The 16,375-nt window shown below is 40.3% G+C and overlaps 1 protein-coding gene across 1 annotated transcript; it reads left to right on the top strand.

The window, feature by feature from the left end:
- Nucleotides 1-862: 862 nt before the first annotated feature.
- Nucleotides 863-8,764, top strand: Npy (neuropeptide Y). The gene is made up of 4 exons (XM_004839545.4): nucleotides 863-1,137; nucleotides 2,010-2,197; nucleotides 6,126-6,206; nucleotides 8,560-8,764. The coding sequence occupies exons 2-4, from the start codon at nucleotides 2,010-2,012 to the stop codon at nucleotides 8,582-8,584; spliced, it is 294 nt and encodes a 97-aa protein (XP_004839602.1). The 5' UTR covers nucleotides 863-1,137; the 3' UTR covers nucleotides 8,585-8,764.
- Nucleotides 8,765-16,375: the final 7,611 nt, after the last annotated feature.

The following is a 16,375-nucleotide window of genomic DNA, read 5'->3' as shown; positions in this document are numbered from 1 at the left end:
TTTAGCTGAAAGATTCAGACTTCCAGGAGCATTCATTCAGGAAACAAGATTTCAGTAGACTGTGCAACACCGATTCTGTAGGAATAATTTCTGTACCCTTCAAATTCATTGAATAGGTTTAACGCGATGTGGAAATTAAAGTTGGTCATTTTGTACCTGTTTTCGTTTCATTCAGAATCTATAGACTCAACGTTCATTGAACGCACTTAGGACTTCACAAGGGCTAGAGGTAAACTGCCGGTCCTTTTCGCCACTTCGAACCAAAAAGTCTCCAGAAACTGGAAACACTCTTTTCTAGCAAACAAGGAAGTCTGTTTACATCGTTCTGCCTCTGGGAGTCTTGAGTAGAGTTATTTCACTCTTTCAGGTTGAGACCTACCTGGGCTTGCTGCTTAGGGGCAAGAGTTTGGGCAGGGCTAATCTAGAAAAACCAGGGGAAGAAGGGAACCAAGCCTCGGGCGCGTTGTAGGCTCCTCGCGGGGCGCTTTGGGGGCCCTCGAGCTCAGGACTTTGGGCGGCCGTCTCCTCCCCTCTACTGTACCTGTGGGTTCGGGAGGAACCTGCGGGTCCAGCTGCCTCCCTCCGAGAGAGCGCGGTTGTGCCCCGCGAGGGTGCCGCGGGGATGCTCCATCTAGTACACAATTCGGGGACCCTCTGCCCCCACCCAATGGGTTAGTCATCCCGGCGGCAGGAGACAGAGACCTGGCTGCGCTCATCTCTAGCAGGACTAGACCGGGCGTGGAAGAAAGCGGGGTCTGAACAGGACCTCGGAGGGCAGGCACCTTGGGGTGACGCTGTCCAGCGCACTTTGAGGGCGCGGCTTCGCCCTCGCTGTCCCAGTCCGCCCCCCCCCCCCCCCGCCCCGCCGTAGAGCCGGGAGGGAGAGTTGGGTGTGGGCGGCTCCCGAAGCTGACACTCTCGTACGGCTGCCCCTCCCCCGCCACCCGGGGGCGGGAAGTGGCGGGTGGGACTCGCCCAAGCGTGACTGCCCGAGGCCCCTCCCGCGCGGCGAGGGAGCTCCATAAAAGCTCAGTTGCGACCCGCTCTCCGCACCCCGGCAGTCCGCTCTCATCCCTCGGACAGGCGCGCCCCGCAGCTGAGCACCTGCCGCCCAGCCACGCCCGCTCGCCAGCCAAGGTAAGCGCCGGGACCCGATTGGAAGGGGATGCCGCCGAATTCGCCCCAGCGCGAGACCCTTCTGCGGAGCCCGGGAGCCCTGCGAGGGTTGCGCCCCGGGCCCCGACCTCTGCGCGCCGGACTTGGCCGGGTTCACCCCCGGACGCCGCCAGTCCTTCGTGGCGGCGAAGTTCCACTTGTCCCTTCTAGTTCCGTCTGAGTGTCCATCAGCCCTTCCCCGGGGCCCTCCTGGCTGGGCGGCCCCCTGGGTTATCTTCTGGAGGACGTGGAAGGAGAACACGGGACCCCTTCCCTGGGCGGCTGGCGGTCTCCCCAGGGACGCAGCCCAGAAGCCCAGATTTCGGCGCGCGGGAAGCAGGTTTCCTGGGCAGGTTCCCGAGGGAGGAATCCCTGGCGTCGGGACCCCGCGTCCCCAGGAGCCTCGGGATCCGAGCCGAGACGGGCTAGCCTGGGAACAGTTCTCTTCCCCCTTGCCACCTCAGTTGTCACCCCGACGGAATCTCAGCCGTCACTTGCAGCCAGGCTGACCAAAAGTAACAAAGTTTCCTCTTCCAAGAAGGGTTTGGAGATGGGAGGAAAGCGGTCATTGTTTAACTCAGAGGAAGGAACATCTAACTCTGCTTTAAAAGTCGCCGCGCGACTCTTCATCCTTGCGACTTGGGACAAGTTGCTCGAGTTTGGGGGCGGGGCAGAGGGGCCAGGCCAGGGCACAAGATGTCCTAAGCTCCAAAGTGCTGCTCACCAAGCTCAGCTTCCTCCTGCGGGACTGAGATGGGAGCGGATTGGGCGTCGCGGGTGGTAGCGAGGAGAGGGGCGCGCGCGTGCGTCCTCGGAATCCCAAGTTCCCTGCACTGAGCCTTCTGTCTCCTCAGATGCTCGGTAGCAACCGACTGGGCCTGTCCGGACTGACCCTCGCCCTGTCCCTGCTGGTGTGCTTGGGTGCGCTGGCTGAAGCATACCCCACCAAGCCAGACAACCCCGGCGAGGACGCACCGGCGGAAGATATGGCCAGATACTACTCGGCGTTGCGACACTACATCAACCTCATCACCAGGCAGAGGTGGGTGGGCTCCGCAGGACACAAGGGGGAGCGATCTGCACACCCGCAGATCCTGGGGAGATTAGGCGACTGGGACTTTCTCCCCCACATCCCAGGGTAGGACAGTATCAGGCGCGTACTCAGCAGGGCACAAAATACACAAATTGGGTAGAGTCCCTTTCCAGTTGCAATCACTAAGTTGTGAATCCAGGGTCAGGTTCCCCAGGCTTTGGTCTGGGGACCTCCTAGGGTCTCTTTTTATTTTGAGCAGCTGGGGGCCTGTCTAGAAACCTCCATAGGAAAACTCCAAAGGGGCGAAGGGACAATGGTGCCCCCAGGAAGGCTATAGGAAGAAAGGCGAACTTGGTGTCTATGGGAAACAGAACAACCACTGAAGAAAACCAAGGAGGAAAAGCTTGGGCACGGCAGAGGTGGCTAGACCTTCCAACCTGTCCTCAGTGAACTGAGTGTCAGTGTTTAGACAAAGACAAATACAACTATGAGCTTCTTTTCTCGGTACAGTCTCAGCTCCATTCTTGAGAACTCCCATCCCAATAATTAGAGACGTAGCATAAAAACAGTTGCTCTAAGATACAGAATTTCCCCACCTGATAGTAAGAACGTGTCCACTTGCTTTTTAAGACAAATTTTACACTGGTCTAGTACTGTAACTGTAGCATAAATCCAGGGCTTGCCCAAAATCTGATAAATTGTTAACTTTATTCTAAATGTCCAGAAAGTCAAAATAAAATACCACATTTTCAGTCTCAACATCAAATATTAAATGAAAAGCCAAATCCAAACTATTTTACAGATAATGTAGGATTTAAAATTTCTTTCCAAAATTGGTGCAATATTAGTTGTAAATCGTTTATTCTTATTTTAATTATTGAGATTAAAGGACATTAAGGAGCTATGAAGAATAAGCCCTTTAGAAACATTTATGTTATTTAATTAACAGATTTCAGTTATGTATTATAAAGTACTGGTATTTTTGTTTGGGTTTATTTAAATCATATTTTTGCTGTTTACAAGTCAAAGCGTAGTTTAAAAGGTTCCAAATGGGGAAGAATTTATACTTTTAAAATAGTTATCTTCTTTATTTCATCAATAAGGTATGTTTTAAAAGCCTTATGAAAACATCCCAGTTTGTACAGAATCAATGAAATAATATTGGTTGGAAATCTCTTAAAATCTGATCATTTCAATTAGCAAAAAGCAGTAATGTATTAAATTCTATAGACTTCTCAGAAATTTAATTCTCCAAACTTTTGCTTATGCTATCATTCAGTCCAGAGTAACTGTTGCTTTTTCTAAGAAAACCTTTGCTAGTCATTTAGTTACAGCCTGATAGACAGTAGAATTCATTTTTACAAAGGTAATTGCCACTGAATAAAGTAGCATATCAAAATGTTTGCCTGGGCATTTCATTCAGTCTTCACCTCAGAGCTTTGAAGTGAATATAGTTATCTCCACTTTACAGGTCACAGAACCATGAACATTTCATGAAAGCTTTTTGGAAGGGCTATGGAATTGGAGCTCTCCTAATGAGTTTCTTGAATGTTGTCAGCACCATCAATAATCAGTGAGGTCTGATGAGGAAAAAGCAAGGGAAAGGGACCTGAGTTTCATTGGCAGGGATGCAGGAAGGGATGCATTGGAAGGTTAGGCAGGCAGCTGGCCCCTAAGGGAGTTTCTCTTTGTCGTCTTCATATTAATTCCTGTTTAGAAGCCATCAGAAGCTCCTACTTCCCTGGCATCTGTTCAATTTGAAATCATTGCCTTCCCACCACAGATGCCCACTCATATGCACAAGTATGTGCTTTGAAAATGAGAGCATCATTTATGATTGTTTTAGTTTGGCATGTATGGTCATCTGAAATCATTCTTTTTTCCCTACTCAGTCCATGTTTTAAAACTGTATGCCAGTGCTGTATCCACCCCTGGTTTATTGCTTCTGAAAGATGCATTGCTTATTGTAGAGTATGAGTCCATCACATTTTGTTCACATAGTTCCCTGGACCTATAGTTCTCAGCTGGGGTGATTTTATGGTCCCCAGAACATCTGTCAATGGAGACAAATTTTGTTGTCACAACCAGAGGTGGGTGGTACTAGCATCTAGTGCTTAGAGGACAATGACTCTGCTACAACCTTGAATGACCAGGACGGTCCCCTACAACAAAGAATTATCTGGCCCAAAATGTCAGTGGTGCTAAGGTTAAGAAACTCACCCCCAGATTACTGTTTCTCCATCCTGGCTGCACATTAGATCACCTGAGGTCCTTTAAAAATATATGGACATTGGCCTGCACCCCTGACCAATTAAATTAGACCCACTGGAGGTGGGGCCTAGGCTTTCATAATTTTTTTTAAAGCTCCCCAGGTGATTATAATGTGCAGCCAGGTTTGAGAATTTTTGCCCCAGAGACTCTCTTTGGAAGTAAAAGCATTGTAGAAAAGAAGGATAATACAGAATTAATTAGAGAAGGAAGAGTAGTGAACATTGCTGTCCTGGGTGCCAGTTTATGACTGTGTAAATCGTGCTATTACAGATTTAGGTTCTTTACTGGTAAATTGGAGAAAACAGTTGCCAGTTCTTTTATTCATTGGAGCATGATGAAGATAAGTGAATTAAGGTTGTCTAAGAGTTTTAAGATTAGTAAAATCAACTGATAGACACAATAACTAAAAAGAGGCAGCAGCCTAGGGTTTGGTATCGCAACTCCAGAAAATCTTTGAGGAAATCTTACAAATGATGGGAGAGGGAGCAGAGACATTTTTTCCTTTGACTCTCAGCAATAATAGGACATTTTCCCAAAACATTTGGATTTAGTTGTACTTGATAGGCAGTTGGAGCAAACCCTCTGGCAGCTTTGTTCAGCTGTTGTACCTATTAGTTAATCAGTCCACACCAGGCTACGTTTTCATGTGTAAACAAAGCAGCTGCTCCTGTCTAATCCCTTTCAGAGAAAGGGGAAATAACCTCTTCAAAATATATAATTGGATGTGGACTTTCCAAACTCTTTTAGCAGCATCCTGAAGCAGGTATGTATACTACCTTCACAGGTAAACGTAACCTTGCATCGCACATTGTCCCAGCCAGATTCTGCTATATGAGGGAAAAAGAAATCTCATAAACACATTTCCATGCACCAATAGGATCCCTTTGTACTTACAGGGAAGGTTAAAGTCACAGCATCAGGAAAGGCTTTTAGCTTTTGGTACCTTGAATAAATACGGAAAATACAAGACCCAGGATCTGGTGGTAGCTGTAAGGATGGATGCATTTCAGTGGCAGTAATGTGTATTTGAGTATCACTTTGTCACTATCAAAGCATTTGGACTCACATTTCACTTTGGATTTTCACAAAGATTCCCATTTAAGCAAGAGTTATGATTTTATTTTTATAAGTTAGACAACAGATTCAGAGACACAGGTAGGTTTTGAACATCATTCTGCAGGTCGCCCTACCCCTTGGAGGGCTGTTTCGGGCATATCATGTGGTCTATGTGATATTAAGATTTAAACTGCTATGTATCATCAGATCTATAGCCAATCAACTAATTATGGAAACATTTATAAATCATGCTTTTATGGTTTTTAATTTTCTGTCAGTTATTATACACACATACATAAATAATATATTATATAATATATATTATTGATGGTAGTATAAAAAGAAACATTTGACTAGGACTTTTGGTTGAGTTCAAATTAAGTTATTTAAACAAATTTAGATAGTACAAAATTTAAATCTCATTTATAATAATGTTTCTGATGGCTTCATATAACTAGATTAGCAGGTACCTATATCAGCAGTTAGCAGATGAACAACTGAAAATAGCTTTCAGGTTTAGTATCCAGATAGTAGACTTCTTTTTTCCCTAAAATTTTTATGGCTTTTTCAAGCTTACTTTAAATGACTTTTCCTTTGCTCTTTTTTTTAGATATGGAAAACGATCTAGCCCTGAGACGTTGATTTCAGACCTCTTAATGAGAGAAAGCACAGAAAATGTCCCCAGAACTAGGTATGACAAGGTCTATGGTGGGGACATTGTCACAGAGCTCCAGGTGTCCAGGGGAAGGTGGGAGGCATTGGGATGGGGGCTTCCAGACCTGGGGTGGGGGAGAAATGGGAATGGATAACCAGGCAGGGAGGACTTTTCTTTTTGCTCATTGGCAAATCTCTAAACTTCCTTGAGGTTGCATTTTCTAGCCTATATTATTTGGTGCACCTTTGAAAATTCTAAATATAAGTAACTTTTAGCTCAGAATTTGTATAGAATGTCTAGCATTAGAATTGGGAGAGTATAGAGTAAGCCCACAACTCTAAATGAAAATAAACAACTATCCATTTTGGCTTGGAGAATCTTTAATTTGCCTACACTAGGGTGAGTGTCCCTATGTTCTAGGAAATGTTACTCATGTGACTCCAGCCTTTCTAGTTTTACATGAATCTATAGAAAGACCAAGTGCTCCAGATTACTGTTTGACGTACTGTAGTTCAACACAGTAATTTATTACATTCAGCAAATGACTATTGAATGACGTCTTATTCTTAGGAACTTATCTGTAGCCTCAGTAAATATTGGAGTGTGGATCTGTTCAAGGAAAAGGTGCCCAAGAAAATCTATGTGTTCGCCATTAAGCGAGGATTCTCTGACACATCCTGGTCTGCTACCCAAAAGAAGCCTAACTGGCCTATATATATATTTTTAATTCTTTTATTGGTACATTGTAGGTATTCAACACAATTACATTTCTCATTGGGAATTGTACCTTTACATAATGCATCTTGGTTCTTATTTTTTCCCCATTCTTAGCCCTCCCTTCACGCCCTCCACCCTTCCCTATTTACAAAGACTTTATTTCCATTTTTTCCATTTCTCATCATTTTTCCTTTCCCTTCTTTCCTTTCCCCTGCCCCTCCCACTACCCCTACCCCTTTGGACCTTTTCTTCCTATTTTACATTATCCATGATTCATTCTAATCATTGGTACATTTTAGGTATACAATATAATGGCATTCATCATTGGAAATTTGCATCTTTACATAGTCTCTCTTGGTTCTTATTTTTCACCCTTGCCCAGCCCTCCCTTCAACCCCTCCAGCCCTCCCTATTTACAAAAATTTTGTTCCTATTTTTCCATTTTCTCATATTAATCCTACTCCCTTCTATCCTTTCCCCTAGCCCTCCCACTTCCTTCCCTTTTGCCCCTTTTCTTCCTATTTCACATTACCTATTATACATTTAGTCCTTTATTTTTATGACCCCTGACTATGCTGTCCTTGCCTCCTGAGTTCATCCATGCACAGTACAGTCACAATGCACAGGACCCACTCTTCTCCCTGGTACCTTGTCTGTCTGAAGCCCAGGGCTCTACCACATCAAAAACTGACTTCCCCAGAAGAGGTCACTAGAACACTTAGTGTGTGTGACTGCTGTGTCACTCTTCATCAAGGTTCTCCCTAAAGAATCCACGGGGCAACCCATCTCCCCTCCCCTCTCCCTTAGTTCACTTGTGAAATGGCCAGCCAGAATGAAGGGCACAAGGATAGAGTTGGCAGATTTGTTTCTCAAAGGGAAACAATGATTTGAGCTAGAATAAAACCTCATATACCAGCCCAGATATAAACAGCAAATGCAAGAGAAACAGACAGAAAATTCATAAGGATTGTTTTTAATACTAAGCAATACGTACCTTTGAATGTTTCATGGATAGGTATATAATGCTTGTCACAGTGAAGTTTAGGGAAGGCTTTGTCTACTTAAAGTTAGGAAAATAATGATTCAGACCTACTTATAATTCTGCTGCTGGCTTTGTTTTATGACCTGAAATAACAGTGCATGAAATAGAGCTAATTGTACTCTCATTGACAGATTCAATCATGTGCAATTAGAAGGCGACAAAAGTTGATAGCCTTGAAGTTGCTTATGAATACTATTATATTTAAAAGGGCTCTTTATAGTTAATAAATAGCATCTTGCTGCATAAAAAGGCTTGTAAGAAAACATCAGAAGCAAATTCAGAGTTGAGCAACACTAACTTTCCTGTTACAGTTTGTGTAATTCTTGTATTATATTTTGATCTTCAGAAATATTGTGGAGTTCCTCAGCTCCTTTTATATATACAGAGCCGTTTAAATACTCCTCCAGAGATTTGACTGAGACACCCATTAACACGAGTGAGAGCCTCTCAGCTGAGCCTTGGCACAGTATGTAGCTGTCTCAGGGGCTGCTCTTCCATGTGGCTTTTTGTTTGGAGTGCTGACAGGAGGCTTCTTAAGAGTTACTGATCATTTTTCAGTTCAGAACTGAACTTCTCACTCTTGGAGGCCTCCCAGCTTCTTTCACATGTTCTGCTCCTTGTGTTTTACAGGCTTGAAGACCCTTCTATGTGGTGATGGGAAATAAAACTTGCTTTCCAGGCTTTTCCTATTTTCCACCCATATTTCATTCTGTACAATGAATGTCTGCCTGTCCTACCAATGCATGAGACCATTGTGCTGAATTCTATAGTGTTTTCCTTTGTCATTGTATATGTGTGTTTAAATAAAATACCACGCATTAAAAAGTGTATTCTCTTCAATTGACAATGTGCTATTACAATAGGCAGAATTATTTTATATTATTTATTAAATTATAATCTCCCTCATGAAGAAAATTGAAGGTTTGTTTTATCAGTATTAAAGCAATAGCTATGAAAGATAAAAAGATAGGATTATTTATGATGACTAAAATTCTGTGTGTGTGTGTGTGTGTGTGTGTGTGTGACAAAGAAGTATTTAGAGACACATTGACTAGGAAAAGGTTAATTTGGAAAAATATTCTGTATTCTCTTCCTCCTTCACCTAGAATCCTTCTTAATCTTGTTAACCTATGCCTTCAGCGGAAGGGACTTCAGTCTCATAGAACTTGTCCTCAATCACACTGTCTAATATGACAGTCACTAGTTACATGTGGCTTTTGAGCACTTGATGTGGCTAATACAAATAAGAAGCTAAATAAGAAACTAAATTTTATTTAACTTCAATGAATTTGAATAGGTACATGCCTCTGATGGCTACCATTTGAAACTGCTGAGGTCAGTACATCTATTTAGGTCACCTCCCTTAGAATTTGAGTCAGAGATACACAGTGCAGGACGATTACCTTTTCACACAACACAGGACTCATTAATTAACTTAGCTAAAGGTTATCCAACTTTTTCCTTCAATTACTGATCTACATGGGATTAGTTTAAAATTAATATTATTAGATTTTTACATATAATTTCTAAGTCAAAGAAAATGAGTCTCATCCCATACTGATACTTTGTACCACAATAGTAAAAAAGTGCACAAATATTTTCATATGACATTTTAAAATTGCTGGCACCCCCCCCCAATAATATACAGTCATGTGTTGCTTAATGTCAGGGATGCCTTCTGAGAAATATATCATTAGATGGTTTTCTGATTGTACAAACTTCAGAGTCCACTAAAAGCTAGGATGGCTGTGACATCAGTAGGTGATATAATCTTATGGGGTCACTGTCCTATGTGTGGTCCATCATGGACCAGATTGTTATGTAGTGCAAGACTGTCTATCATGACTTAGCAAATCTTACAGCATATATACAGTATTCTTTATGTGTAAAAAATTCTGACATTTCTTAAGCCAAATGAAATCAGTGATGCTACAAAGCAAAATCCTTTTAATAAAATTAAGATAAAATTGTTCTGTGATTTCCCCAAAATTTTCCTTATCTTATTTTTGTTATCTGAACTAAATACTGAAGTGCAGACTGTTTTAAAAAATCTTCAAAGGTCAAATAAGTCATAATTTATTGTCACATAACATCATTCTTTCTTAATTATTATATTTGGAGATTTTCTTTATTAAAGTTAGTATTATGCAAAGAAACACGACTCAAAGATCCACTTGGAAGTGTAGATATTCTGAGTATTTATCATTGTGTATAGAACTCTTAGTTATATGGAGTAGGCTGAATAGGAATAATATATAGGAACCATTGAAAGATAATCCAGGACTTTTATTTTAAGCAAAAATTCTAAACTCTTACTTCCACCAAACCTAAATGCCTGGAGAGTTTAACATTAAACAGCCCATGCTTGACTCATACAGCCCTTGGGCTCACTGCTTCTTCACCTCATTTTACTGAGGAAAACTGAACCTTTTTGCTTGGAAACTCTATGGTCCTGATGAAGGGGCAGCCAAAGCTCTCTGACCTTCAGATTCATTGAACTTTGGAGTTTTCATTCATGAAATGGAGATAATAATTCCTGCCTAACTTTCCATGTAACTCTACACTGGGGTCAAAATTCAAATTAAGACAAGTTACAAAGAAGCAACAGAAGGGAAGGGATAAGGAAAAATCAGAAACCCATCATAAATATGAATTACTTTTAATATATACAATGATGGCAAACTTTAAAAGATGCAAAGCTTCATTCCTATAGATTCTTATTATAGTATTTATCTAATATTTTAGCCTGGTGATTATACTTGGAATAGGCTTAAAGGTGCTGGGTTACCTACTTGTCACCGCAAAAATAAATAAACAAATAATAGCAACCTTCACTAGAGTTACAGTAAGAACAACTCAACCTCCATTAATGAGAGGTCTATGAACAAAACAGTCATTACCAAGCAAATCTGGAAGCATTTACTAAGGTCTCCCTTATCTTGGTTCTAGTCTATAATCTGTACAGTATGAATTATGCATAATTTCCTTACAGATGGCATTGTCTTATTTTTTGTTTTTTTATTTATGTGAAAATAAAACAAAATTTTATAACAAAATAATAAAAGAATAAGAATAGCTAGTACACTGTGTATCATCTTCAAAGTAGTTGTAGAGTACAAGACATAGACATGAAAGATTCTCTATTACCAAAAACAAACAGATAATAGCACAAAACTATTTTTCAATGAACTAAGAGAAACTAGTAGGATAAATGAAATGAAGTAGCATATATACTATGCCCATGTCACCGTAAAGCAGATGATTATCACCTCAATTTTTGTAGATGAGGAAACTAAAGCCTAAGAAAAGTAAATGACTTATCCTACCTCATTAAGGTTGGAGGACTAGATAGCAAATCCTCTACTTGCATACTTTGCCCTACCTGATGATGTTTTCCAGGATAAGTTTGTAGAGAGAAGATCATAAATGACCCAGGTAAGAACAACATAACTCTGGCACATTTAAATTAGAGAGTAACAAAAAGCCAAACTACATAAGAGATGAAATGGGCAGAACTATGTAGAAAAGACTTAACAGAGAATGTGATTGTCACAGAAGTTCTGGGTGAGTTGACTAGCTGGGCTCAACAGGTGGGTCAGGCACAGCTTATGGAGGGAATATGCAGGGCTATTCCTGTGACAGTCTGATGCAGAATAGCTGGAGGTTGGATGGATGAAGCAGATCCAAGAATGGACAAACTCATTCATTCATTCATTCATCTATTCAACCTTTTCTGAGCACCTATTATATATTGGACATTGTATTAAGCTCTGGGGATACAAAGGTCAATAACAGTTTCTTATAGAATTTACTATCTAATGAGGGAGATAGATTATTGTGCATTGTTGGAAGCGCAAAGATGAAGTGTTGTACCTTTGGGATGTAGATAGGCCCATCATGCCGGCCTTTGTAGCTTCTTGATGGGGGCGAGGTGTCCCTTAATAAATCAATTGTCAAGGAGGGAGAAAAGTACCAGGTGGGCAAGTGTCCAAGGAAATCAAATGCAGAGTCTCCTAAGTAAGCTGCCAGGGTGCCTGGATGAGGCCTGTGCCTCCAAGTTGCCCCTGCTTCCAAATCAAATCTGGAAAGTCACAGAAAAAGGTCTTTGACATAGATTCCCAAATTCACTTACTCAACAGCCATGTAGACAAGAAGGGTCAGGAAGCCACATTTAGCAACTGATGGAAGAAGAGAGGGGACATGTGTGAGGGGATATTACCTTTTGACAGTATCTCCAACCATTGGCTCAATGTGGTGCAATGAAGCAGTCAGAAGAGCAACTCCTCGAGCATGAGAAGGAAACAAGAAAAGAGAATAGAGCACAGGGCGAGAAGCCTCTGCAAGCCATGGCTAATACTTGGGCATCTTATAGGTCCTTCAAATTAAATATGCTCAAAACTGATATTCCCTATTTCAAGGGCAAAGGTAGCTCCTCCCTCCCTAACAACAAGCCGTACATGGCTTTATGGGAAGAGGGAAGGATGCCTTTCCCAGGCTGGGGAGATGCAAGAGGCAGGGCAGACTTCCTAGGGCAGCTGAGGCTTGAGCTGAAATTTGAAAAATGTATAGCTAATGGCAAATATGAGAGAGAAAACATGGAGATATGAGAGAGAAGTACATGCTTTGATTACTTTTGAGTTACTCTTGATCCTCAAACTTTGAATTTTACTGTTCTAAGGAGACAACCCCACTTGAGATGAAATTAAATCCTCTTGCACATGCTCCCAAACTGCACCCATGTGCAGATTCTACAAGTATTACCGATGACAGAAAACTGAATATGATGGCAGCTGATTATTCCTCCTCTGTCTTTCTAATGCACAAACATTAGACATATAGGGTTACTTACTGCCATGTATACAATAGAAAATGTTTCTTTGCTCCTCCATGCAGAATAAGTTACAATGCCATCAAAACTAAACAATGTACCTTTTCTATCATCGTAAAGGTAAATAATATTTTGAGTGGAGTGTTTCAGTGTAATATTCTATTATAGTTCTGAGTAGGAAGATTATGATATTGTCACAACTAAAATTATTGCCTTTTCTTCTGCCTATTAGAACAATTAGCTCAGTGCAAAATCACAGAGGAAGCTTCTCTTTTAAAAATTGAAATAGAATAACATATAATTAATTGTATGTGTCATCTAGGCTCATTTTTAAATGTGCTAAGAAATAGCTATCAAGTTAATCTCATTCTCATGCTACAGAATTGAAATGCTTTACAATTATAGGAAGAATGATGACACTGACCTTGTCACCTGACACACAGTAGGTTCAGAGTGAGAAAATACTGGGAATGATCTCAGAGAAGACAGAATGCATCCAATGGTCAGAGAATAACCTGAAATGTTTCTTTGTGAAAGAATAACATCATTTCAATGGTTTTTCAATTAAAAGTGGCCTAGAATAATTTAAATTTCATTTATTACAATATCTTTTTTATCACTGCCAAGTCTTTTATTTATTTATTTATTTATTTATTTATTTATTTTGGTACCAGGGATTGAACTCAGGTCCTTGCCCTTGTGCAGCAGGTGGCAAAACCACTGAGCTAAAACCCCGGCCCACTGCCAAGTCTTTTTAAACGAGAGCTACCTATAAATTAACTGATCTACGGAATTTAATGCAAGAATAAGCAATGAGGGCAGAGCATATTTAATATAGTCATTCTTCCTAAGAGACTGGGTTATTGACTGGGTTAAAATGGAACCAGCTGATCTCTGATGAGTTTCTGGAGTCCTGAAGATGTTATCAATTTTGGAAGCACTCATTGAATAGTTGCTCTCTGACAGGTACTTTGCTAGGTTCCAGGGGTGACATAAATGTGAATGAGACAGTTTCCCTAGCCATTTATAAAAGAGATAAGACACATGCTTTAAGTAGCTATATTACAAGACAGATCACTATCGAGTTTAAATAGAAGCATAAAGGAAGAGATATGGGAGAACAGGGGAGGCTGAAACCATTTGCACTAGTGTATGTGGGCAGTGGAAATGTCATGGCAGCTGTTGAGTAGGCTGCTCTACATTTATGGATGTCAAGATCATTATTAACTACATTAATTCCTAGAAATAAGGCTTCATGTAAGCCTAAGCAAAGCTCCAATTGGGAGTCTCAAATCCTTGCCTGGGATTTGAGCAGTAATTGGCCATCCATCTAAGGGTGAGCTCTATTGTCTAAGCTCTATTGACTAAGGACCATGGAGGGGATAGCACAACATCTGATCCTCTCTTGCTGCTCACAGCTCCACCCTGAAAATGACTGGCTCATTTTGGGCAACAATATGAGAAGAGTAAGTACCAAAAGTGTCATTTTTTGGAAAGATGTGCTACTGTGGGCCTTGAATATGCTGCTCTGGGGTGTAAGACATAAATTGCCTCTCTTTTGTCCTCCACATAGATCCCAGACCTACTTCACAAGTGGAGGCCAGGTGACTGTCAGAGTCCAAATGTAACGCAGCAACTCTGGCATTTGGCAGGGGAGGGCCCCAGCATTTGTGACTGATCCAGGCAGATCACTTCAGGGGGTGTTAGCCTGGGGTGGAGGTTTCCAGTTTCCCCAAGACTGTCCCAGGTTTAGCATCAGGAAGTGTGCATCCTGGGAAAAACCTGAGGTCCAGGAAAATTGGGACAGTTAGTCACTCCTCTTGGGACACAAATCACCATTTATGATTTTATCATATGGGGAAAAATGTTCAGTGTATTGAGGTCCTCATAAGTGGGAATCTCAGCCAGCAGTCAGCATTTACACCTGAATTTAAATGTTCAACTGCATGGTACCTTTCTAATCGACCTTACAGCACATTCTCTTTAGATAATTGTAAAAGCTAATTTTAAAATATTCCCATGATGGAGAAACAGCAGATGTGAAGACATTAAGAATGTTTTGCATTTCTCAACCAACCACTTTCATATTCTAACATTATAAATACATTGGTTCTGTGAATGCATAAATATTTAATTTCATGGATAATTAGCTCTTTATAAGAAAAATGACTTCAACTTGAAATCTGAAATAGCTATTTGCCTTCTGAAATCATAAGTAAGTTGCAGGTTTCTTTTCATGATAAGAAATAAATTATGAAGGAATTAACATTCATAGTTGAGGAACTAGCATAAATTGGTCCTTTACATATTTTCATTCTTTTAACCTTCACTTAAACCATGAGTGAGAGATATTGCTGGCTGAATTTCATAGATGAGGAAACCAAACCACAAAGAATTAAAGTGAGATAAATCAACTCAGCTAACACAGAGGAAGTGGTGAAGCTGAAACTCCAACCCAGGCCAGTTTGCCTGCCTAGACATTTTCTTTGTGTTACACTTTTTACCTACAAGGATTTTAAATTATTGAATTATATCATGCATTATACTGCTGAGATGTAGACTTTAGTGTTAGAAAGACCTGGGATCTTTTCTCAATATATACTGGCTATTTTGTCCTCTAATACAGTTCTATTAATATTAGAAATATTATGTGTGTAATTTTAATGGAGCTATACTAGTTCTTTTCTTCTATGTACTGGGGATTGAACTCAGGGCTTTCATACTTAAGGTACATCCACAGCTCTTTTTAATTTTATTTAATTTTATTTCATTTTATTTTAGCAAGGTCTCACTAAGTCACTAAGTTGCCCAGGCTGGGCTCAAATTACAATCCTTCTGCCTTCATGTCCAGAGTGCTGGGATTACATGCATCAACAAGCCCAGTTTATACAAGCTTTGAAAAAAAAATGATATTTATCTATTTCTTTCATCCTTTTCCCTTTAATTTTCATAAGCCACTAAAGTCTAGTATTATCCCTTGTAACAAAATTTAGCTATTTAGAAATGTGAATAGAAGTGTATATAACATTTCTTTTAAATCACAAATTTAGACTGTATTTTTATTGGTAAAGGCCCTAGACTGTATATTAATTATAATTACTGATATATAGAAGGATTGTATATTTCTACTGTCTTATTCTCTTATGGTCCTTTATGTTGATCATGCTTTTTATTTACTTCTTTTTAAACTTTTTTCTTGTATTCTATTGATTAAATCATATTTCTTTATTCTTCTTCCTTCCTCCATTAGTTTGTATAGTATATGCTTTACCTTTCTCCTGAATGAAATAAAAATGTTAGAATGTGGCTAACTTCAATAACCTTCTCTAGACACTTTTTTTGTTTATTGCCCAATCTAGAAATAAACATTTCTGTTTTTTTAAAATTATACGGTCAATGCTTACTTATAAATATTTACCCATATAAACCAATTTTTAAATTCACTGTTCTTCCAATGTATTCCTTATTGCTGAATTAAAATTCTTTCTTTCTAAATACATCCTATAGTAGTATTTTTAGATAGGGGTTTGAAATGGTAACCTCTCGCAGTATTTTTTGAAAATGCCTTTACTTTATCCTAACTATGAAACAACACTTTAGATGGACACAGTTTTCTAA

This window comes from Heterocephalus glaber, unplaced genomic scaffold, assembly GCF_053883595.1.
Source record: "Heterocephalus glaber isolate CG9 unplaced genomic scaffold, H.glaber_assembly_v1.0 deba00000676, whole genome shotgun sequence".
Classification (NCBI taxonomy): Eukaryota; Metazoa; Chordata; class Mammalia; order Rodentia; family Bathyergidae; genus Heterocephalus; species Heterocephalus glaber.
This window is presented reverse-complemented; position numbering and strand designations above follow the sequence as displayed.